Genomic DNA, 26,925 nt, shown 5'->3' with positions numbered 1-26,925 from the left:
CTAGGTTAGCATTGATTTAATCCTACAACAAATAATGGTTTCCTAGTGATATAATGATTGATGTATACTCAATGTTGGATATATAAGGAGGAGGTCTCAGGGCCAGGAAGGATAAGCCCCACTAAAGGACTAGCCCACTAGAGAACAGAAGCCCACTAGAAGCTCTGAGCCTCAGCCAGGAGTCAGTCGAGCAGATTCACAAACCAGAGAAGGGAGCTTAAACTCTTGGAACTAAGACTACAGAAGGCTTAAAGAAAAACTAGCCAAGCCCCAAGTGAAACTTTGAAGGAGACAATAAAGCATTTGGACTTTAATCCCTGGCTGCACTTGTGGTGATTACTGCCTGCCTCCAGAAGCCCCCCAAGAAACCTGAACCAGAGAACATTATGTTTTAGAGAAGAGACTATTACAGTCTTAAATTAGTGTTAATTTACTACTTTAGCTTTGAATTTCTCTGTAGACACATATATGTATTAACAGATATGATTTTTAAAGGAATTTTAAAATAAATTGAATAACCTTTTTGTAATGCAAACAATAACTTCTGTTTTGTTATTGTATATATATCTGCAATTCTCCGATAATTTCCATAAATCATTCCCCTCTTAAAATGCGTATTATCTATCTAGAGATAAGGTAAAGAAGTGGAAACAGCTCAATCTCACAAAAAAGAGGAGCTACCCATGTTCTCTGCCCCTCTGCCCCCTCCCAAGTGTTCTTTGTGCTAATTGTCAGCAGAAGCTTTTCATAATATTTAGGAATACGTTATTAAACAAATAGTCTTTTTAAATTGGCAATTAACATACATAATTTCCATGATTCTCAGTTTGATAAAAGCTTTGCTGAAGCATCTATTTAGGAAAATATTATCAGGACTAGTCTTAGGAGGATCAAGTGAAATAATATTTGTTTTTGTTTTGTTTTGTTTATTTATTTTATTAAAGCTTTTTATTTACAAAGCATATGCATAAGTAATTTTTCCAACATTGACCCTTGCAAAACCTTTTGGTCCAAATTTTCTCCTCCTTTCCCCTCCTCCCTCCCCTAGCTGGGTGAAATAATATTTGTAAGACATTTTATGATATATAAATGGGAGAAATAATGATATTGGTGATATACAGAGAAATACATCATTTATCCTATGGATTTCAGGTAGACAAGAATACTCTGCCTATTCCCAATGTATCTTATCTGCTTGCTTATACCTAAAATAATGCAGGTAGAGATATATTTCTTTGCTTCAGCTACTGGCCTACTATAAAAATGCAGATATTCCCAGAAATAGTAATATGTTAATGTTTTTCAGTAATTAGTATGATGAGTTGGTTCCATCCTTTTGTACTAGTAGTTTTTCAGGATGGAAGAAGTCTGAGAGAACTAAAGACAGTAGATACCTGAATGAAAATTTAAGAAGATAGATTCCTCTGAAAGAATATAACAGTATAGAAAGCAGACTAGAAAACAAACAAAAAAAAATTCTGTGGGTATAATCATATTTTAAGAAATTTAAGGGAGGGAGAGAGATTCTTCTGTCAAGGATATTGTTCTTCAATGAACTAAATAGTACCTTGAAGTATAAAAAAGTTTTAAAAAATTTTAAATATGCTTATATTAATATTGATAATAAATGCTTTTTATTCCTTTGTGATTTTTTATTATTGCTTCTTATTTCTTTTCAGATTTATATATTGATGATGAAATAATTTTTATAGATAGTTTGGCGGAATATAAAAAGCAGTTACCTACAGTGTCTACCCTCTTGAGTAGACTAAAAGTGTTTTTATTAAAAGATCCTTGTTTAGATTTCAAAGAACTCCAATTCCAGATGCTCATGGAAGCTGATCATTTCAGGTACTTAATCACTGGTCACTGGTGTTGTGAATATATTTATTCTTTTCATATTCTCAGTTTTAAAATCTATTTACCATCAGGTCAAATTTTATTATTATGGGTTTCATTTGACAACAATTCACTATCTCTAAGACTTTTCCAATGTACAAATATCAGTCCAAAGGCTCAACTAAAATTAAGATGAAAGAAAGATATATCCATTCTCCATTTAATTTTAGTTAAAAATAGTTCCTGCATAAACCCAGATACCATAGTTATTTAAAACTGGTATTTAGTTTAGTTTAGTTTTTCTTTCTTTTATTTAAAAAAGTTTTTTTTTTAAGGTTACATATGTACATTCATTTTTTTTACACATTTCCATATGAGTTATGTTGGCAGAGAAGAATTAGAACAAAAGAAAAAAAAAAAAAACATGAGAAAAGAAAACAAGGAAAAAATGTGAAAGTAGCATGCTATGATCTGCATTCACTCTCCATAATTCTCTCTCTGCCTACAGATGGCACTTTAAATCCAAAGTTTATTGGAGTTGTCTTGGATCATTGAATTGCTGAAAAGAGCCAAGTCTATCATAATTGAACAATAACGCAATCTTGTTGCTGTGTACAATATTTTCCTGGTTCTGCTTCCTTCACTCAGCATTCATTGTAAATCCAGCTTTTTCTAAAATCAGTTTGTTCATCATTTCTTATAGAACAATAATATTCCATTATTTTCATACCCCATAATTTATTAAGCCATTTCCCCAAATGATAGGGATCCATTCAAACATTTTTACACATATGGGTCTTTTCCATTCCTTTATGATTTCTTTGGGATACAGACCCAGTAGTAGTGCTACTGGATCAAAAGGTATGCAGTTTTATAGATAGCCCTCTGGGAATGTATTCTAAATTGTTCTCCAAAATGGTTGGATCAGTTCACATCTTCACCATAATGTCCCAATTTTCCCATATCCCCTCCAACATTTATTATTATCTTTTCCTGTCATCTTAACCAGTCTGATAGGTGTGAGGTGGTACCACCTAGCGTTGTTTTATTTTTCAGTTCTCTAATCAAGAGTGATTTAGAGCATTTTTCATATCTATAGGTAACTTTAATTTCTTCATCTGGGGATGACTTGTATTTTTTTTTTAATAGTTTTTTTTTTCTTCAAAAATCATGTAAAGATAGTTTTGAACCAACATTTTCGTAAAACTTGGTGTTCTAAATTCTTTTCCTCCCCTCTTTTATCTCCTCCCTCCCTAAGACAGAAAGTAATCCAATACACATTTGGAATAACTTGTATCCTTCTAAATTTGACTCAGTTCTCTTTGTATTTTAGAAATGAGGCCAGAAACCTGGCTATAAAAATTGTTTCCTAGCTTTCTGCTTCCCTTCTAATCTTGCCTGCATTAATTTAGTTTGTACAAAAACTTTTTAATTTAATGTAATCAAAATTATGCATTTTGCATGTGATAATGTTCTTCTTTGGTTATAAATTCCTCCCTTCTCCAAAGATCTGCTAGGTAAATTATTCCATGCTCTTCTGATTTGCTTATAATATCACCTTTTATGTCTAGATCATGTATCCATTTTGACGTTATTTTGGTATGGGGTATGAGATGTTGGTCCATAGTTTCTGACATACTATTTGCCAGTGTTTCCAGCAATTTTTGCCAAATAGTGAATTTTTATTCCAAAAGCTGAATGTCTTTGGTTTCATCAAACAATAGATTACTATAGTCATTGATTATTGTGTCTGGTGTACCTAACCCCTTTCATTGATCTACCACTCTATTTCTTAGGCAGTACCAGATGATTTTAATAGTTTTTGCTGCTTTATAATAGAGTTTTTGGTTTGATATTGCTAGGCCACTGTCCTTTGAAAATTTTTTTTCATTAATTCCCTTAATATTCTTGATTTTTAGTTCTTCCAGAAGAATTTTGCTATTATTTTTTCTTGCTCTATAATTTTTTTTTTGTCAATTTGATATGGCACTGAATAAGTAGATTAATTTAGGTAAAATTGTCATTTTTATTATATTAGCTCCACCAACCTATGACCAACTGATATTTTTCCAGTTGTTTAGATCTGACTTTATTTGTGTGAACAGTGTTTTGCAAATGTGTTTTTCTGAGAGTCAGACTCTCAAATATTTTATTTTGGCTACAGTTAATTTAAGTGGAATTTTTCTTTCTATCCCTTGCTGCAGGACTTTGTTGGTAACATATAGAAATGCTAATGATTTATGTGTTTAGTTTATGTTCCGCAACTTTGCTAAAGTTGTAAATTGTTTCTAGTAGTTTTTTAGTTGATGCTCTAGGATTCTCTAAATATACCCTCATATCATCTTCAAAGAGTGATAATTTTATTTCCTCCTTTCCTATTCTAATTCCTTCTTTTTCTTTTTCTTCTCTTATTTCTAAAACCTACATTTCTAGTACTATATTGAATAATAGTGATGATAATGAGTATCCTTGTTTTACCCTGATCTTATTGGGAATGCTTCTAGCTTCTCCCCATTGTATATAATGCTTGCTCATGTTTTTAGATAGATGCTTATTATTTTAAGGAAAGAGCAATTTATTTCTATGCTCTTTAATGTTTTTAATAGGAATGGGTGCTGTATTTTGTCAGAAAGCTTTTTGTACATCTATTGAGATAATCAATGATTTCTGTTGTTTTTGGTTTTTTTTAATTGATATATGGTCAGTTATGTAAATAGTTTTCCTTATATTGTATCAGCCCTGCAATTCTGCTGTAAATCCCACTTGGTCATATTGTATTATCCTGCTGATAAGTTGTAATCTCTTTGCTAATATTTTATTTTAAAATTTTGCATCAATATTCATTAGGGAGATAGGTCTATAATTTTCTTTCTCTGTTTTGGCTTTTCCTGGTGTAGTTATCAGCACCATATTTGTGTCATAAAAAGATTTAGTAGGAATTCTTTGCCTATTTTCCCAAATAGTTTATATAGTATTGAAATGTTTGGTAGAATTCACTTGTAAATTCATCTGACCCTAGAGAATTTTTTTCGTAGGTGGTTCATTGATGAGTTGTTCAATTTCTTTTTCTAAAATGGGGTTATTTAAGCATTTTATTTCCTCTTCAATTGATCTGGAAAGTTTAGTAAATATCCATTTCAATTAGACTGAGAAATTTGTTGGCATACAGTTGGACAAAATAGCTCCTAGTTATTGCTTTTATTTCTTTTTCATTGGTGACAAGTTAAAACTGTTGTATTTATGTGAGCTTAGACCCAAAATGTTGCCATGCCTATAACTCTTACAAGGCGATAAACAAATTGTATACAGAGGACATAATACCAAAGAAACCCTCATAGGACCTTAGACTAATTCATAACATGTAAAATATGTAGGCTCTATAGGCATTTTATTCCAGTGTAAATTTGTGGTTCATTTGGTAAAAATAATGCCATACTTAATTTTAAAGTCTTCATAATGTGAAATAATTGTTTCATTATAAATACTGGTGTTTTTGTGTGATTGAAAATAATCCCTTAATAATAGTCATTATTTATTTTTTGAGAAGTCAAAAATATGAGATCAGTATCCAGGTTACAGCTTTTTATAAGACATCTAAATGCAAATCTTTTCAGCTCAATTGCATCTGCATCACCATAATATTGTAAGAGAATAGATTTTCTATAAAATGTTTTGACTAAAGATGCCTATCAGTTGGGGAATGACTGAACAAATTATGGAATATGAATGTAATAGAATATTATTGTTCTATAGTATTTTCATTTTTGTTGTGGTTTGCTTGCTACTTTTTTGTTTTTTCATTTTTTTCCTCTTTGATCTGATTTTTCTTGTGCAGCATGATAAATGTGGGAATATGTTCAGAAGAATTACACATGTTTAACCTATTTTGGATTACTTGCTGTCTAGGGGAGTACATTGGAAGGAAAGGAAGGAGAAAAATTTGGAACACAAGGTTTTGGAAAGGTGAATGTTGAAAACTATCTTTGTATGTATTTTGAAATTGAAAAGCTATTATTAAAATTTTTTAAAGATTAAAAACCTAAAAAAAAAAAGAATATTATTGTTCTATAAGAAATGATCAACAAGATGATTTCAAAAAAGCCTGGAGAGACTTACATGAACTGATGCTAAGTGAAATGAGTAGAACCAAGAAAACATTGTATACAGCCACAAGATGATGTGATGATCAATTTTTTTGATAGACTTGGTTCTTTTCAACAATGAAATTCAGGCCAATTTTAATAGACTTACAATGGAGAGAGCCATTTGCATCCAGAAAGAGGACTATGGGGCCTGAATGTGAATAAAAAGAGTATTTTCACTTTTTTTGTTGTTTGCTTGCTATTTTTTTCTTTCTTAGTTTTTTCCCCTTTTGATCTGATTTTTCTTGTGTAGCATGATAAATGTGGAAATATGTTTGGAAGAATTGCGCATAACCTATATTGGATTACTTGCTGTCTAGGGGAGGGGAGTGGAGAGAAGGGTGGGAGAAAAATTTGGAATACAAAGTTTTGCAAGGGTGAATGTTGAAAACTATCTTTGCATATATTTTGAAAATAAAAAACTATTATCCAAATTTTCAAAATTTAAAAATTAAAAAAAAAAGTTTTGACTAAGTGGCATTCTGGGGAGACTACAATTAAAGAAATACTTCTAACCCACATCAGAGTAACCACAGGATATCCCTTAGGAATTAAAAAAAAAAACACAAATAATTTAAAATCTCCACTAAACATAAGTATGCTGAGTATTTTTTTCTCCCCTTGAAATGTTAAAAACAACAACAAACAACTATTTTAGAATTTAAGCAGGTCTTTGAATGAAGTCAGTAGAATGTCTACATATGAATAAGATGAAAATCATTGTACAAAACTCATTTTTACTCCGTTTCCTCCTATTTTGCTTAAATGTAAGAAATATGCATAAATATTAGGACATGTGCTATTATAAAAGTTCTAGTTGAGAGAAGACAATTTGAACATAGCCTTTTAAAAAGATCTAGATTTCCCCAGATTATATAGCAATTATATATTTTCAGGTAATGTGATGTTCCACATTGAGCAAATTTGCAGACAACTATCATGGTCCCTATAAGACTACTTTGGAGACATGAGAATTTCTCATATAGTTAGTGAGCCAGATGTACACACACACACACACACACACACACACACACACACATACATATATATATATATGTGTATATGTATATCTGTGTTTATGTATATATATACATATATACATATTATATATAATTACGTGTGTGTATATATAAATAAAACAGGGCAACTCAGGGTTGATTATGACAATATTTTCATTTAAAATGTTATTTGAGCAATTAAAATTTTTACTTTTTCTTTTTTCTTTTCAGGGAATATTCCCCTCTTCAAAGCAATTTGGAAGTCCATGAGAAAGAAGAATTATATATGATTAAGGAGCTATTCAAAGATGAAAAAGTAATTTTTTTTTAAGTTTGGTCTTAATCATTTTTAATAACTCTTATTTAATAATGTTCTTAAAAAAGTGGGAGGACAAATTTTTATAAACTTTAGTAGTCTGTAGAATGCTATATAGGATTGTAAAATTAAAAATCATTTGCTAATGAGTTGAATGTGGGAGGGTTGTGCCATTGATAATGATGGAGAAAATTATGAAGTAATAATTCTGGGAATTCAGTGCTTCCCTAATCTTGACTAATTTCGTATGTTTGAGATTTTAAAGTAAGAGGCAACTTGGCATAAGTGGAAAAAACCCTAGAACTAGATTCAAGAACTGGATTCACATTCCATCTCTACTTTTTACTAGGTGTGTGATTTTGGACAAGCCCCTAAAAATCCTGAAGCCCCAGTTTCCTCATTTGCAGAATCAAGATAATACTCCCTATAGCATCTCCCTCATAAGAGGCAGCATGGTCAAGTAGCTAGAAATCCAGCCTCAGAACCAACAAGGCATAGGTGTTCTTTCTGACATGGATGTTCTATGTGACCCTAGACAAGTTATTAAACTCTTGGTGCCCCTGAAAACTAAGACTTAAATTGCAGAGCATGGGGGTGATCTGTGTTGGTAGAAGTGATATAGTATAGCTTTTAGGGGAATATAGCAATAATTTTAAGGTCCCCTGACCTTAGGGGACTTCTAACTATTTGTCAGTGATTCAAAGCCAGTGATCTGATTTTGAAATCTGTGAGGGCCCCCCACACCCAACCTAAGAATAATTTTGTTCTAACAGTCCATCTGATTTTAAAGTCTTCTGGCCTTGGGAAAGTCCCACAAATCAAATTCCTGAGACTATAGTGAATAGACCACTCCTCAATTCATTGCTGACTGTCAGATGGATAATCTGTTGGTCAGTGATAATCAAATTCCAGAGACCACTCCTTGGTTCTACTTCTGCACCATAAAATTAGCATTTTAATGATAGAAAACTAGATAAAGGTATTTTCTCTCTCTTAATGCGTTCCTAAATCTTCTGGACTTTAGCCCATTTCAATTGGCTTTACAATTACAATAACCTTTACCCTTTGACTTGGGTAAGGGTTCAAGCCTACAGATTCTTTTGAGACACCTTGTGACAACATTCCATGACCCCCAACCTTTTGAGGTCCCTTCTTAACCTCAACAGAAGGATTTCCATTACTGAAAATTTTTTGTACTAGTAAAATCACAAGGCTGATTAAAAAAAAAAATCTTCACAACTGTCAAGATGAACAAATGAAATATTGTGTGTGAAGTACTTTATATTTCTTAAAATGCTCTATAAATACCAATTGTTAATGTCTAATGGAAATACCATAGGAGAAAATTGAGGCTATAACATGAGGAAAAGAAGTGATTACATTTTTTTTTTTTTATGTAATGAAAGCCATATTATTGTGGTTGAGAAGGGACCCCCAAAGATTGGGAGTCACAGACCAGTGTTGTGAGGTGTCTCAAAAGAATTTGCAGTCTTTAATTGGTATCCAAGTCAAGAGCAAAGTTTATTATAATTGTAATATCAATTGCAGCAGGCTAAAGTCCAGAGGATTTAGAAAAGAAACAGATGCAAGAGGACAAATTTATCCAGTTCATGTCATTGATATGCTAATTTTATGGCCTAGAGGTAGAACCAAGGAGTGGTCTCAAGAATTTTTTTATCACTGAACCAACATACAGTAATGTTTGTAGGATTATTCTGAGGTCAGAGGACTTGAAATTATTGACAGAAGAGTAACATTCTTAGATCAGAAGGCCTCAGGATCAGATTCTAAAGCCCAGAGATGTAGACTCACTGACAGATTGTTAGAACTGACCCACTCTAAGTTCAGGGGACCTTAGAATTATTGCAGTCTCCCCTGGAAACTATATTACACCAATATGAACAATGGTTTCTCAAAATGTATTAGGCCTGCTAGTGACTTATCTCCATGAAGAATAAAAGAAAGACTTGATCAATTTAGAGGCTAAATTTTTTTAAGCAGTCTCTCATTTGTAATTCGCAGTTCAAAAAACACAGAATAAGTTTTAAAATTGGTTTACAAAGAATACTAGAAACTGAAGTAGATCGCATTTGAGACTTTAAAAACCCCCACAAACTAGACCCAATTTTTTAAAAAAAGTACTTTAAAAGGTGAAAATCTATTTGCACTATGCTTTCAGCATAGTGATTTCTTCTGAAATAGGTTTTAGTTAAAGTATCATTTTAACAAAGGCTTCATTTATTCCCATTCTTTCTAGTATTTTGTCATCTTTTTTTTTGCATCTATTAATAGAATCATGATTTTTGTTCTATTTTTATTAATATGGTCAATTTATGCTTATAGTTTTCCTAACATTGAACCAGCCAGGCATTCATGGTATGAAGTGTATGAAATTTGTGATATATTGAAATCTCCTTGCTGTGTTGTTGAGTTGTTTCAGTCATGTCCAACTCTCCATGACCTCATTTGGGGTTCGTTTGTCTTTCTCCAACTCATTTTATAGATGAGGAACTGAGGAAAATAGGAATACATGATTTACCTAGGGCCCTGGAACAAATAAGTGTTCAAGGTCAAATTTTAACTCAATTCCTTCGTAGGATTTGCCTCTAGACCTAGCACTTTATCCACTATACCACTTAGCTTCCCCTATCTCTTTGCTAGTATTTCATTTAAAATTTTTATATCAATACTTATAAAGAAAATTGACCTCTAGTTTTCTGTTTTTGCTCTCCCTAGGTTAGGTGTCAAAATCATATTTGTGTCAAAAGAAATTTGGTAGGATTCCTTCTTTGCCTAATTTTTTTTTCAAATAGTTCATATAGTATTGGATTTAATTGTTACTTAACTGTTTGGTAGAATTCACTTGTACACCTATTTGATATGGGATTTTTTTCTTAGGGAATTCATTGATGGCTTGTTCAATTTTACCATATTCAGAATGAATTTAAGTATGTATGTATGTATAGCTGAAAATTTCCAGTTTAAAAAAATCATTCATTTATTCATAGTGCCGTATTCATAATGTCTTTTCTAGCATCTTCAAGTTATTTGTACATATTATTTTGGGTCTTCTGAGGGGCCTGGCCTTTTTGCATTGGGAATAGAACCCATTCTATATAGTGGAGATTAAATCTCAGTCTCTCAGATGAGCCGGTTCCATTTAAAAAGCCTCCTTTCCTACTTTCTCTAGTATTCAGCTACTCAAGTAAGCTGACCTTTGGTTTAATGGACAGAAGCTAGAGGAGGCTTCAAAGGAATAGGCTGAAGATTAGATGTGTGACATAAAGGATGTCTCCAAAAGCATGTTTAGTCTTGATTGCCCTCACATACACATATCTTGGAGGGAATGTTTGTTTTTTACAAACACTGACATTTAAAAAAAATTCTCAAATGTTGAAAAATATTCAAAAATATTTATAGTAAATATTTAAACTCAGAAATTCTATAATTATCTCTAAAAATTACCATTATAATTTTTTCAGGAATTCATTTTGCAAGTTAAATCTGAATTATTGAAACCTGCTAGCCTGAAAGAAAGAACAGATATACAAACATCCTCAGAACTTAAGAAGTCTCTAAAATCAACTCCAGAAATAATCGGTCATGTAATTGAAAATGAAAAGTTCTTTGAAAGAGGTAAGAAATATTTTTTAATATTATATTATGAAATTATTAACAATTTGCTGTTAAATGTTTTCTTTTAATGCACATATTTTATCAAATCTCCTATAGAATTCACATTCAAATCTCTGAAGTACATATTTCTGATATGTTTTTTTTTTTTACTTTTTTAAAAATTGTCTTTTCTGTGAATAACTGGTAGATTTTTGTTGTAATTTATCATTTAAAAATCAAAATTAGAACTTTTTAAAAAAATTCTTACTCATTTAAAATTTTCACAGACATCTATTATGAAAGAGTATATATTTAACTCTGTGGATACACATTTTAAATCAGGGGTTCTTTACCTTTTTTGTGTCATTGCACCCCTTTGGCAGTTTAGAGAATCCTATATATCCCTTCCTAGAAAAACACTTTTCAACAATTGAAGGAAATGTTCAACTTTAGTTAAGAGGATAGGGAAAATTAAAATGTAATTCAAGTTAATGGATCTCCAAAAATCTATCTATGGACTTGGAGTGGGGGAGTAGAGGTCTGTGGACTTGTTTTAATAATTATGTAGAATGATCTAGAATTGCTTGTTTTCAGAGTGGTCTTTTGAGCTGAATTAGATATAGATGAGCTCATCTATATGTGTGGGATTCCCATGACAAATATAAATGATTTGGGATCATCCTATCAGTTTGCATTATCTATTTCCTCTCCACTTCATTAGTATAAATATATTGATTGACTAGAAGTTGGCCATACTATGTTTTCATAATATTCAAAAGTACTTATCCTCAATGAATCTTAAAATGAATGATACAAAACTTAAGAAACCTTCCCTCCATTACACTCTGGACATAACATTTCAAAGAATCTCTTATCTACTGTCAAAATTTTGATTCTAGGTTTGATTATGGCCAACAAAGATGTAGGGATGGGCGGGAAGGCAGACAAGTAGGAGAAGGAGAAGGTTGGATGGGGAGGGACTGGAATAGTTTACATATTCAAAATCTCATTTATTTAAAAAAAAATTAGTTATATGTGGACTTTACTAGGAATCACCATATATGATTTTCCTTGAGAGTATTCTTCTGGAATAGCATTTTTGCACCATTTATACAGGTTTCCCATTCTGCAATAAAATTGGCTCAGGAAAAACATTAGTCTTTTTAAAGCAGGAAATCTGAAAATATAACAGGGAAGATTTTTCTCCTTTTTATTTTCCCAGAGATGGTTTATTGCATCCTCTAGAATCTTATCAGCCTGTTAGGGATATAATACAAAATAACCTGGCAGCAAATCCAAGGGATTTTAAACTTTAACATTTGTTAACATTTTGGTCATGGCACTAATAAAATAAAAGTCTCAATAGGTTATTATAAATAACAGAAAAAAAGTAAATGTTATTTTATAATACAGGCACTAAAGATATTCTCTTTTGCCTCATTGTGAGATGTAGTACCCCACTTTACCCTTTTTTTGGTACAATGTCCTTTCTACTTCTAGTTTCTAGAACAAGGTATACGTGTATTCTTTATACATCTTTATAGCAGAAATACAGTTCCCAAGATTTCTTTTTACCTTTTTAGATTTCTCTTGAGTTCTATATTTATAGATCAAACTTTTTGTGAAGTTCTGGTTTTTTCATCAAAAATAGGTGAAATTCGCTTATTTCGTTGAATGACCATCTTCTTCCCTGGAAAAAGATGCTCATTCTGGCTGGGTAAGTTATTTTTGGTTGCATACTGAGTTCCTTAGCCTTTGAGAATATCATATTCCAGGCCCTTCGATCTTTTAATGTGGATGTTGCTAGATTCTGCGTAATCCTTATTGTGGCTCCTTTATATTTGAATTGGGTTTTTCTAGCCGCTTGCAGTATTTTTTCCTTTGTCTGAGGGTTCTTTCAATGTCTATTTTACCCTCTGTTTCTATGACTTCTGGGCAGTACTCTTTGATAATTTCCTGGAAAATAGTGTCCAGGCTCTTTTTTTCATCATATTTTTCTGGAAGTCCAATAATTCTCAGATTGTCTCTCCTGATCTATTTTCCAGGTCTGTTGTTTTCCCAAGAAGGTATTTCACATTCTTTTCCATTGTTTGATTTTTTTTGGTTTTGCTTGACTGATTCTTGTTGTCTCCTCGAGTCATTCAATTCCATTTTTTCGATTCTGATTTTCAGTGAAGTATTTTCTTCATTCACTTTTTAAATATCTTTTTCTAATTGTCCAATTGAGTTGTTTTGTTCTATGGAATTTTTTTCCATTTCGCCAATTTTATTTTTTAGAGAGCTATTTTCTGTTTCCAGTTCACTAATCCTATTTTTCATCAATTTGATTTCTTTATCCATTCTGTCTTTAAATGAGTGGGATGACTTCTCCAGACTCTCTTGCCAAGCCTTCCTCTCCTTTTCCCATTTTTCTTCTAGCTCTCTTGTGAGAGCCTTTTTAATTTCTTCTATGAGATTCATCTGTGCTGAGGAACACATGATCTCCTCCTTTGGGGATTCACCTGGAGACAGTCTGTTTTTAGTCTCCTCAGGGTTTAGAGTCTGCTCTCTATCCATATAGAAGCTGTCAAGGGTTAAGGTCCTTTTCAATTTTTTGCTCATTTTGTCAGAGAAGAATCAAAGACAAACTAGCAAAGAAAAAAAAGAACCACCCCCCACCCCAAATGGAATCTGCTTTTTTGGGGGGAGGGGCTGGGTGGTGTTACCGAGCTTCCTCTATAGACTTGGGTGGGGGGAGAGGTGCAGCAGCGAGGCACTAACAGGACATTGATGGCTGTGCTGCGCCTATGCTCTGAGAGTCTGTGAACATGCTGAGACACTGTGGGGGAGGGGAGACCAGGTCCCAAGAGACTCCAGCTGTTTGGGGTTGTATTCTTCACCCCCGGTGTTTTTAGCTACTCTGCTAGGCTACTGACTTGCTGCCACATCAAAGTCTCCAATCCTGTAGCAAAGCTCCTGCAGAGATGGCTGAGATCACACCCCACCCAGCTCCCATCTGCTTAGCTGTGAGCTGCCTGCTGGACTCTCTCCGCTGCCTGCCCTCAGCCTGCACCCGATCTAAAACCATCCCCGCCTTCGAGCAAAAACTGACCTTTCTTGATGAATTTCAAGGATGTCTTTTCTTGGTAGCTATTTGTGGGGTTTTTTTTCAGTCAAGCATTAATTCAGAGGCTTGTCATGAAAATGATTCTGAAAGCAAACACGGAACTTACACAACTGTGTGCCTCCTCTCCGCCATCTTGGCCAGAAGTCCTACTAAAGATATTCTCAATGAATATTAATAAAACAAATAAAATGTATGTACTAATTATGATTATTCTAAAAAACCTATTGTCAAAAGCCTATGAAGAGAAAAAGAAAGTCTAAAAAAAAAATCTAATTAAATACCCAAGTGTGTATATTTAATATGTTAGTTCTGTGAAATCTCTCCTCTCCCATAAATGACTATTCTGTGCTTCTCCTGACATGAAGGTGATTGAAGGTCTTCCCAATGGAATGACTTGCTTTGGCAAATACTGGCACTGGATTCTATCATTTGAGAGCATCCTACTATAATATAAGGAAGCTTAGCACCAAAAGATTAGTCACCAATGAGGAATTTTTTTGGCCACACAGAGACATGCTAAATATGCTTTGGTGTAACAGAAAGAATTCTAGATTTGTAGTCAGAGGGCTTGGGTTCATGTATTGCTTCTACTACTTCATACCTGTGTGACGTTGATGCCTTTTCAGACTATGTATCATTCTTGAAAGAGAAAATAAGAGTAAAAGAAAAAGTGAGCAGTTCATTATTCTTATCTTCATCTATTATTATCCTTCCATCCAGGTTATGGGATTCAAACTATAATTTGTCTGAACCCTTTAAAATCTGTTTCCCTAGAAATCTGTATTATTGCACATTAATTATGCCTTCTCCTCTGTACAACTCTTCTCATTTACTACAATAACAAGTTCCTCTTTTTTGGTCAGAATTATGTCTAAACTATTAGTTCCTCTTGAAACCTTCTGCAGTATAAAAATGAAATTATAATTAATATAATAATTAATTATAATTTAAGATAAAAGCTGTTCTGCTTTTTCAGAGAAACTACCCTAGTAGATACCTAGATAGTTGTAATATTGCTATTTCATGCTTCAATACTCGATTAGATTTATGTGTGTTGTACTGTTTTCTGAACTCCTCATCTAATTTCTGCTGTCCAGGTGGTCTGCAGTATAATCTCATGACACTGTTACTCCTGTTTTTCTCTTCTTTGATTCTCACTCAGATGTTCCCTAGCATGTGCAACCCTCATGTTCAAGTACCTGGATTTCTTCAACTGAATAGCTGTTCTTAATATATTGTACTACTTACAGTTGGAATAACATCCACTGAGACCAATGAACCTATATTTAGAGCTTAATATTCCTGTTCAGTTTTTAGAGAAATAAATGTACCTGTGCTAAACATAGTTATTTTCACAAGTGAAGTAATTAAGTCCAAAAGAATAGAGTTTTCCTTAGTATCCGCTTAGGCAGACAATTAAAAAAATTAGCTAATTTCCTCACATGAATCCTTTTTTTTTCTTTCTTTCTTTTTTTTTTTTAATAACTTTTTATTGATAGAACCCATGCCAGGGTAATTTTTTTTACAGTATTATCCCTTGCACTCACTTCTGTTCCGATTTTTCCCCTCCCTCCCTCCATCCCCTCCCCAAGATGGCAAGGAGTCCTTTACATGTTGAATAGGTTACAGTATATCCTAGATACAATATATGTGTGCAGAACGGAACAGTTCTCTTGTTGCACAGGGAGAATTGGATTCAGAAGGTATAAATAACCTGGGAAGAAAAACAAAAATGCAAGCAGTTTATATTTATTTCCCAGTGTTCTTTCTTTGGGTGTAGCTGCTTCTGTCCATTCTTGATCAATTGAAACTGAATTAGCTCTCTTTATCGAAGAGATCCACTTCCATCAGAATACATCCTCAAACAGTATCGTTGTTGAGGTATATAATGATCTCCTGGTTCTGCTCATTTCACTTAGCATCAGTTCATGTAAGTCTCACCAGTCTTCTCTGTATTCATCCTGCTGGTCATTCCTTACAGAACAATAATATTCCATAATGTTCATATACCACAATTTACTCAACCATTCTCCAATTGATGGGCATCCATTCATTTTCCAGCTTCTAGCCACTACAGACAGGGCTACCACAAATATTTTGGCACATACAGGTCCCTTTCCCTTCTTTAGTATCTCTTTGGGGTATAAGCCCAGTAGAAACACTGCTGGATCAAAGGGTATGCAATTTGATAACTTTTTGAGCATAGTTCCAAATTGCTTTCCAGAATGGCTGGATGTATTCACAATTCCACCAACAATGTATCAGTGTCCCTGTTTTCCCACATCCCCTCCAACATTCCGCATTATCTTTCCCTGTCATTCTAGCCAATCTGACAGGTGTGTAGTGGTATCTCAGAGTTGTCTTAATTTGCATTTCTCTGATTAATAATGATTTGGAGCATATTTTCATATGTCTATAAATAGTTTCAATTTCTTCATCTGAGAATTGTCTGTTCATATCCTTTGACCATTTATCAATTGGAGAATGGTTTGATTTCTTACAAATTAGAGTCAATTCTCTATATATCTTGGAAAGAGGCCTTTATCAGAACCTTTGATTGTAAAAATGTTTTCCCAGTTTATTGTTTCCCTTCTAATCTTGTCTGCATTAGTTTTGTTTGTATAAAAAACTTTTCAATTGGATATAATCAAAATTTTCTATTTTGTGGTCAATAGTGATCTCTAGTTCTTCTTTGGTCATAAATTCTTCCCTCTTCCACAGGTTTGACAGGTAAACTATACTATGCTGTTCCAATTTATTTATAATCTCATTCTTTATGCCTAGGTCATGAACCCATTTTGACCTTATCTTGGTGTACGGTGTTAAGTGTGGGTCAATGCCTAGTTTCTGCTATACTAATTTCCAATTTTCCCAGCAATTTTTGTCAAATAATGCGTTCTTATCCCAAAAACTGGGGTCTTTGGGTTTGTCAAACACTGTATTATTAAAGTTATTGACTGTTTTGTCCTTTGAACCTAACCTATTCCATTGACCAACTAGTCTATTTCTTAGCCAAAACCAGATGGTTTTAGTAACTGCTGCTTTATAATATAATTTTAGATGTGGTACAGCTAGGCCACCTTCATTTGATTTTTTTTTTCATTAATTCCCTTGAAATTCTTAACCTTTTGTTTTTCCATATGAACTTTGTTGTTATTTTTTCTAGTTCATCGAAGTCATTTTTTGGGAGTCTGATTGGTATAGCACTAAATAAATAGATTAATTTAGGTAGTATTGTCATCTTTATTATATTTGCTCGCCCAATCCAAGAGCATTTAATATTTTTCCAGTTGGTTAGATCAGACTTAATTTGTGTGGAAAGTGTTTTGTAGTTTTGCTCATAAAGTTTCTGATTTTCCCTTGGCAGATAGATTCCTAAATATTTTATACAATCAGTAGTTACTTTAAATGGAATTTCTTTTTGTAACTCTAACTGTTGGGTTTTGTTAATGATATATCAGAATGCTGATGAGTTATGTGGGTTTATTTTGTATCCTGCAACTTTGCTGAAGGTGTGGATTGTTTCTAGTAACTTTTTAGTAGAGTCTCTGGGGTTCTCTAAGTATACCATCATATCATCAGCAAAGAGTGATAATTTGGTTTCCTCATTGCCTATTCTTATTCCTTTAATCTCTTTCTCAACTCTTATTGCCAAAGCTAGCATTTCTAATACAATATTAAATAGTAACGTTGATAGTGGGCAACCTTGTTTCACTCCTGATCTTATTGGGAATGGATGAAGTTTGTCCCTGTTACATATGATCACATGAATCCTTGATAATTTAGCTTTCCTTAAGATAAAAAATGTTCACTAAAACACAATTAACGAGTAGTTAACTCTTTGGAAAAACTGAACTTTGTTTAAAAATTCCATGGTATCAGAAATTTTTAAAAAAAGTTTTCTTTTAAAAATTGCATTTGACCTAGGAGAACTCAAAAGTCCAAAATTTCAGATATTTTCAAAATACTGATTTTATTTTGCCTTTATTTTGTTTCTGTTTTATGAACTGAAGAAAATTTTAAAGTTTGAAAGGCATATATGAAATAGGACACCATTGCTTTTAGAAATACAGTTTTAACAATAGCCAGGATAAATACCTGAGAATTAATAGGTGTAAACACAGTTCCTGCTACACGGATTAGAGCAGAAGTTATGCCAAGAAACCAGTTTAAAACCAGTTTAAGACTGAATATTTGGAAGGAGGCAGTATGGTACATTCATCTATTGGAGGTAGTCCCAGGCTCTGGGTTTAAATTGTGCCTCTATTATAAGTTAGCTATATAACTTTGATGAAATAATAGCTGAATAATAGTTACTTAAATTTCACAAAGAAGTTTACAAACATTATTTTTCAACATATTTTAGCCCTAAATCTCTCTCTTTTTTTTTTTTTTTAGCCCTAAATCTCATCTATAAAATATAAAACATGTAAAGTCCCTTGCTAATTCTAGGGTCATAGATTTAGAGCTGAATGAAAACTTAGAAGTCATCTAATGCATTTTACAGATAAAGGAACCAGATAAAAAAACCAAGGCTCAGAGAAGTTAACTTTTGCCTATAATCATAAAGGTAGTAAATCAAAGAACCAGATTTGGAACCCAGGGTCTTCTGAGTTCTGCAAATCTAATACTTGTTCCAATACACTTTACAATATGCCACTCTGCCTTCCAGTTATTGTCTGCATTAATAAGTATTAGATATCTTTTTATTTTGTTCAAAAAGGCTAAGTGGTTCTTCATATTCACCATTTTTTTTTTTTTTTTACTTTTACCAGTAACAATCTTTCCCTTGAAGACTACAATGCCGCCAAGATTAAAAAAAAAAAAAATTAAGGCAAACTTTTTTTTTTTTAAATGAAAGCAATATGACTTTACATTAATATAAATCCTGATTTCTTTTTTTTTTCTTTTTTGGCTGAGGCAGTTGGGGTTGAATGACTTGCCCAGGGTCACATAGCTAGGAAGTGTTAAATGTCTGAGACTAGATTTGAACTCAGGTCATCCTGACTTCAGGACTGATGCTCTATTCACTGAGCCACCTAGCTGCTCCATAAATCCTGATTTATAAAAGACAGAATAGTTTCAAATACAAAGAAAACTAAATACTTCTATTGGAGGAGTAGTATTCAAAGCTCTAAAAATTATAACAAGGAAACAAATTAATATTTTTGTTATTAATAAAGTTTATCCCTTTTTCAACCTTCTCTACAAATGTATTAATGAAATTAAGACAGTATACTACCCCACAGAGATAATTTATACTAGCCAAGACTGAGGTGAACTAGAAAGCAGTGAACCAGATAGAAGTATTAAATAAATCAATGATTTCCCTAACGTTTTTCCAAAATAAGAGAGCATCAGTGCAGTCTCATATATCCAGTCTTTGGTTAGTCTTCAAATTAGTTTGATTTTAAGTCATTAGCTTTTTTCATTTATTTTTCCTTCATATTAATCACTCTCACTGCCCAAATTCAGAGTGAATAGACTAAAAAAAAAAATAAGAGAAATAGAGAGAATCAGGGAAAAAATCAGCTAAATATCAATAAGAGATCAATATTGTAATAAAAATATTTAAGAAAAATTATGAATTGATATAGTATTATATATCTATAATTCTTGCTACTAAAGGATGCTGAGATTTGTGGATTTGAGTTTGGAGAGTCTGAGCAATAATAGGACAATAGCCAATGAAGTAGATGTCCATGCAAAGTCTGGCACCAATAAAAGAAGCCTCCAAAAAAGGGGTATAACAGGTTGCCTAAGAAGGGTCACTTTTTTCCTGTTCAAAAAAAAAAAATAGAGCAGATTAAAGTTTCCATATCATTAGTATTGAGATGGAGCTGTTATTTGGGTCAATTAAGTGGCATAGTAGATAAAGTGCTGAGTCTAGAGTCAAGAAGACTCATCTTCCTAAATTCTAATCTGGCCTCAGGCACTTACTAGCTATGTGACTTTTATTCTCACTTAGTCCTGTTTCCCTTAGTTTCCTCATCTGTAAAATGAGCTGGAGGAGAAAATAGTAAACTACTCTAATATCTTTGCCAAGAAAACTCCAAAGGGGATCATGAAAGGTAGAACATGACTGAAAATGACTGAACAGTAATTTGAATCTAGAACTGCTTTTCTGTGATACTTGATGCCACAGTTATGTAACCACATAGCCTGCTTCTGACCATGTATCATATACTACATAGGCTAAGCATTTACATTTATTGAGTACCTAATAAAGATACTTATCTGTATATATAATCTCATACATGTGAGCACTTCTATTAATACAAATTGAAATTCATCCATGTCATCTCATCCTATGCCTATATCATTTCATAAATTTACTTACTCATTAACTCCCTAATATACTTAAATGCTCCCAAATCTCCTCTATCCTTAAAAAAAAAAAAAAAAAAACTCACTTAACCCATTATTCCCTCAAACTATTTCCCTATGTCTTTCTTTCTTAAATAAATTCTTGATGGGAAAAGCATGTTTTTGATGATTTCTTTAATCTGCTTTTAAAAATTTTATTGAAATGAAGTAGTTTTATGAATAGGTAGTAGCTAATGTTTTATCAATTATCTTTTTTCCTCATTCTGTCATACATAATCTTTTTCATTGTTTTCAAATCTTTTCCCACTTTGGGATATGATGATGGTGGTAGTGGCTAACATTCATATAGTACTTTAAGGTTTACAAGGGATTTAATCATTTGATTAATGATGCAAGATAGGTATAAGTAGAGGCATCCATTTTAGAGATGAACAAATGAATTGTCATAGAGTTTAAATGACTTGCATAAGCATAGGTCACTTAGTAAGTAATGGTGACATTCAAACTCTGTCTCTCCTGACTCTAAGGCCAGCCCTCTTTCTACTATACCACACAGAAATTCACTCCAGAAGTTTTCTCAAAGTTGTTTTAGCTCCAGCATGAGAGTCTTTTGTTTATATTTGATTAATTTCATTTCATGTTTAATTCATTGCTAGCTTTTAGGTCCAATTATTAATTGGTGCTTGTGAAACTACCTTTATCCAATGTAATGTGAACAAAAATAATTATTGGGGAAAATTCAAAATAATAATTAAATCCATTCATTTTAACATTTACATTGTGACTTTTTCCTCATGGTTTTAGTTTTTTAATGATCTGTGTCTTTCAGAGGACTTAGAAATGCCTTTAACTCCTCCATATCCAATAACCCAACGTATCCTGATAAATCCAATACATGCTGGACTTCAAACAGATCAACTTTCTCCTGTTTATAAAATGTAAGTAAAAATAGGATGAAATTCTATTCCAAAAATGCTAATTTTTAATTAAATATGTTTTGTGGAGCCAAATTTTTCAATGTTCTAGAGAAAACTGCCTGGTTCTTTTGGACTATGTGAAAGAAAAAATGTTTTTTTCCCCATTCTTCTGTAAATAGAGCAATGTATTCTAAGAAAATGTTTTAAATTGACTTTCCTTCTGAAATTGATGGGTCAATTTGTCAGTACAAATAGTTAGAAATAACCAATAACAAAAATGAATATAAGAATGGTTCTGGGTTGGCTACTGATATATGACACTGGACAACTCATATAGCCTTTTAGAGTTCCAGTTTCACTAACTCTACCATGGGACCAGTAGTTTTATAATGCTGATTTGCTTTAAGGGACAAATGTACTCAGTTCTCTAACCTCACAGAGCATAGACTTATATAAATGCCCTAAGAAGCAGCTCTGAAAATTTGCATAGGGTGGTAATGCCTGTTTCCAACTTTTCTTCTCTGCACCCTCAAATTGTATTTCTTTGATACTTTCATATTCATCCCGTTTTTTTCATATGAACAATAACCATCATTCTGTGAGGCCCTCATCACCTCTCTATTACTTAATAGGCTTCTAGTTGGTCTCCCTGCTTTAAAACTCTTCTTTCATTCCAATCCATCTTTCACACAACTACTTCCTAAAGCACAAGTCTGACCATATCTCACTTCTCTGCTTAGTAATCTCTTGTTGCTCAGTAATTTTTCAGTTGCTTCCTTAGTTGCTTTTAGTATCTCAAATTCTTCTTCTTCTTCTTCGATTTGAATTTGCATTGTCTTTATTTATTTTTATTTTTTTCTTAAAGCTTTTTATTTTTTAAAACGTATGCATGGATAATTCTGCAACATTAACCCTTGCAAAACCTTGTGTTCCAATTTCCCCCTTTTCCCCTACCCTCTCCCCTAGATGGCAAGTAGTCCAATATATGTTAAACATAGTAGAAATATATATTAAATCCAATATATGCATACATATTTGTACATTATCTTGCTGCACAATAAAAATCAAATCAAACCAGAAAAATGAGAAAGAAAGTAAAATGCAAGCAAACAGCAACAAAAAGAGTAAAAATGCTATGTTGTGAACCCCACTCAGTTCCCACAGTCCTCTCTCTGGGTGTAGATAAAGAGTCATCACAAGACCAATGGAACTGGTCTGAATCATCTCATTGTTGAAGAGAGCCATGTTCATCAGAATTGATCATCACATCACCTTGTTGCTGTATACAATGTTCTCTTGGTTCTACTCATTTCACTTAGCATTAGTTCATGTAAGTCTCTCCAGGCCTCTCAGAAATCATCCTGCTGATCCATTTTTATAGAACAATAATATTCCATAACATTCATATACCATAACTTATTTAGTCATTTTCCAACTAATGAGCATTCACTCAGTTTCCAACTACAAAAAGGGCTAGCACAAACATTTTTGCACATGTGGGTTCCTTTCCCTCCTTTTATCTTTTTTGGGATATAAGTCCAATAGAAACATGGCTAGATCAATATGGATGATAACTCTTTGGGCATGGTTCCAAATTGCTCTCCAGATTGGTTGGATCCATTCATAATTCTACCAACAATGTATTATTGTCCCAGTTTTCCTACATTTCCTCCAATACTCGTCATTATCTTTTTCTGTCATCTTAGCCAAGTTGTGTAGTGACATCTCAAAGTTGTCTTAATTTGCATTTTTCTAATCAGTAATAATTTAGAGCACCTTTTCATATGACTAGAAATGGTTTTAATTTCTTCATCTGAAAATTGTCTGTTCATATCCTTTGGCCATTTATCAAGTGGAGAATGGCTTAAATTCTTATAAATTTGAGTCAATTCTCTATATATTTTAGAAAGGAGTCCTTTATCAGAATCCTTGAATGTAAAAATGTTTTTCCAGTTTATTGCTTCCCTTCTGATCTTGTCTGTGTTAGTTATGTTTGTATAAAAATTGTTTAACTTAATATAATCAAAATTATCTATTTTGTGATCAATAACAATCTTCAGTTCTTCTTCTTTCTCTATAGATCTGAGAGGTAAAGTATCCAATGTTCTTATATATATATATATATGTATTTTTTTTGGCTGAGGCAATTGGGGTTAAGTGACTTGCCCAGGGCCACACAGTTAGGAAGTGTTAAGTATCTTAGCTCAGATTTGAACTCAGGTCCTTTTGACTTCAGGGCTGGTGCTCTATCCACTGTGCCATCTAGCTGCCCCTCCTAATTTGTTTATATCATTTTTTATGTCTAGATCATAAACCCATTTCAACCTAATCTTGTATATAGAACAAACAAATTCTTTAATTTGATGTTTAAAGCCTTTAACAATTTGGCTCTAACCTGTTTTTCCAGCCTTATACACATTGTTTTCCTCCAATCAAACTGACTAACTTATGATTCCTTACACAGGACAATCCATCTTTTATCTCTATGCCTTTGTTTAGGTCTGGAGGACATTCTTTTTTCATGTCTATATTTTAGAATGTCTAGTTTCCTTCAAAGTTGAGTTTACTACCACCTCCTGCATGAAATTTTCCTGATCCCCAATCCCAGCTTTTAATTCTCTTCTCTTAATTTATCATGTATTTATTTTGTACATCCATTTTAGACTTGCTTTTATAACATTTCATATAGAGTTGCCACATTTCTCTATGTAGGTCTTCTACAATAGCTTCTTTCCAGAAGTTCACCAACTTTTTTTGTTTTTCCTTTTGACCATTTATCTATTTGTTTCCACAGTCCAGAAGCTCGAGATATTCAGCATCAGAAAACCCTTTAATCAAGAAACTCAGTTGCCTCCTTTTGCCACAAAATGTCCGAATTTTCTGTATTACATAGGAAAATTAGATATTCTAACATCTTCCAAACCTGAAACCATATCTGGCCCTGGCCTTGGGCTTTCAGTCCAACTACTGATGATTAAAGTTATACTGCCCCAGTATCAATCAGATTGACTGACACCATATCTGACCGTATCTCTGAACTTCTGGTTCAATTAGAAATGCCTTATGATAAGCTAAATTGACATTCCAGAAATGATAGGTAGAGTATGCTGTAAATGCCAGTGGAGAAAAGAGATTCTCACATACTTTTTCCCAGTGTCTCCTGGATAAAGACTTCTTGTCAGCCTCCTGACCATCTGCATCCAAAAATGTCTCATCTTCCAAAATTAAAAAAGTTTTCAGAAAATCTACTTTTTCTCGGCTATGCTTTTGTAATACCAAAAGGGGAGGGGGAAGGTATTAAACTTCTTAATATAAATATTTTTCAGGAAATTTACTCCAGCTGAAAGTTGCACTAAGAAATGCAGGGTGGAGTCATGGTCAAAAAACTATCAAAGTTCCCTGGACTCTTGTTTACTTACAGGTAAGAAATACCAATTTGCATCTGCCCAGCTGCTGGAGGAGTAGGGTATCTAGATATGGAAAAATACACACACAAGAAATGCTACAAAGCATTAATCTAGGATATATATCTAAATGCTTTATAATGTACCAAAAGGGCTTTGTTGGCAAGGCAAATACATATAAACAACTCCCGATGTACTAATGAATTATGTTCCAAAAGTTCATTTAGAAATCAGTTGTTTAAAACTTGTAACATATTTTTTTTTCCATAGAAATGTTATAAATAAGTAATAGTTGGGTTCTTAGGCTAACCCCATGCAAACCTGTATAAGCTATAATATAGACAAGGACATACACAGGACTAAGAGACAAGTTTTGCTATCCATATGCAAATCATTTTACTTCTCTTGGATTCAGTAGCTTTAGTGGAGGAAGTTGAGGGTATAAATTCTAGGGGAGAGGGATCCAGAGATTCAAGCAGTAGGATGGATATGGAAGCAAAACTTCCTATGTGCAGGTCAAGGTAGAGGGGGTGGGGGGAAGAGGACACAGATTTGTGAATCAAGAATTGTTCATTTTCTCAGGTTTATCTTTGCTTTCCCTAAAGATATAATAGATTCTTTCTCTATGAAACTCCAAATATACTGCCAAATATACCACAGAAAGGTGAAATTTCTCTTCAATAACCAAGTATTCTGTGAAGAGTCAAATAATCTGAATATTTGAAAACATTCAATTACTTTTTTGAATTTTTACGTGCTTTGCAAATTTCGAAGACACAACAATAAATTAAAATTAAGGTGATTATTATAAAAAAATCCATTTTTTTGGAAAATTTTTCATTAACTTCCTGAGTTCTTTCCTCAGAATTTTTTTTTTTTTGCTTCAGAAATATTAGTAATATAACAACTGATAAAAGTGATTTTGTTTAGATAGGCCATCATCAGAGAATTGTGCACTATGCTTAAAAATATTTAAAAACATATAACCTTGATTAAGTGGGAAAATTCTGCCTTCAGTAAAACTAAATTTTTTATATTAGCTATAGGTGGTAAAATCCTGGGTCTGGGGTAGAGTTTGTATTTGAATGCTTGCTTTGCCATTTACTATTCTGTTACCCTGGCCAAGTTATAAACTTCTTTGGATCTGTTTCCTCATCTGTATCATAACACTGACCTCCCATGGTTGTTTTGAAGATCAAATGAAATAACAAGTGTAAAGCACGTCATACAGTGCTCTATACACATAGCAAGTGATATAAATATTATTCTTCTTATTATTACAAGACTAGATACATTCAAGATGTTCAGAACAAATAGAAACAATGCAAGAGGGGAAGGCACTAGCTGAGTTACTGGAAAAGGCTTCCTGCAGAAAGTGAAACTTGAGCCTGATTTCCTTGAAGCTAAGGAGTGGCATGTGAATTGATAACCAAGCCCTGCTTTGGACCTTTCCCATTTCTGTCAAAAGCATCAACATTCTACTAGGCATCCATGTTCACAATCTAAGAATCAATTGCTAGATTGTATAGAGAACTGGGCTTGAAATCAGACCTGAATTCAAATCCTATCTCCTATATTTAATATCTGTATAACCCTGAGCCAGATATGCAACCTCTCTCTGTCTCAATTACCTTTATTTGACTTGACTTCGAAAGTCCCTTCTAGCTCTAAATCTGTGGTTCTGTGATTCACTCTCTGATCTCATATCCAAGCACTTGCCATGTTTTATCGATTTCATCTTTACATTATTACATCCATTCCCTTCTTTTTACTCATACTACAACCACTTTGTCAAATCCTCATCACATTTTGCCTGAATAACATTAATAGTTTTCTAATAGATATCCCTGTGTCTAATCTTTAACCATACAGCTACCACACCACAAGTCTGACAATATCAGTCCTCTGCATGGGAGAGTTTGGTGGCTCCACATTGTTTTTAATACAATCTCTTCTGTTGAGCATTTTAAAACTTTTACTTAACTCTAACTTTAACCTACCTTTCCAGGCTGATAATGGATTGTTTTCCCTTCTGTAATTTAAGCACCAGCAAACTGGCCTTGGGCTGTTCACACACATTTCATCTCCCATTGCTTTACCTTTAAGAAATTGTCCCTCCTACCAAGCATGCCTCTTCCTCTCCACCATTTCCTCTTGGAGTCCCTAAATCCTTTCAGTGTTGTTCAGCTCAGGTGTTTCATCTTTCCAAAGGCTTTTCTAGATTCCCTTCCAACCAATCCAAATTCATTTTGTATTTATCA

At 33.1% G+C, this 26,925-nt stretch overlaps 1 protein-coding gene across 1 annotated transcript in view; it reads left to right on the top strand.

Moving 5' to 3' along the window:
* The window catches only part of SHOC1 (shortage in chiasmata 1), a 133,565-nt gene that overhangs the window by 19,455 nt on the left and 87,185 nt on the right, over positions 1–26,925 (top strand). The window contains 4 exon segments of the mRNA XM_051972417.1: positions 1,688–1,851; positions 7,211–7,295; positions 21,148–21,281; positions 24,587–24,681. Of these exon segments, the coding sequence (XP_051828377.1) occupies positions 1,688–1,851; positions 7,211–7,295; positions 21,148–21,281; positions 24,587–24,681 (478 nt within the window).

Source organism: Antechinus flavipes, chromosome 1, assembly GCF_016432865.1.
Source record: "Antechinus flavipes isolate AdamAnt ecotype Samford, QLD, Australia chromosome 1, AdamAnt_v2, whole genome shotgun sequence".
Lineage (NCBI taxonomy): Eukaryota > Metazoa > Chordata > Mammalia > Dasyuromorphia > Dasyuridae > Antechinus > Antechinus flavipes.
The sequence above is the reverse complement of the archived record's forward strand: the minus strand, read 5'-3'. Positions and strand labels throughout refer to the sequence as shown.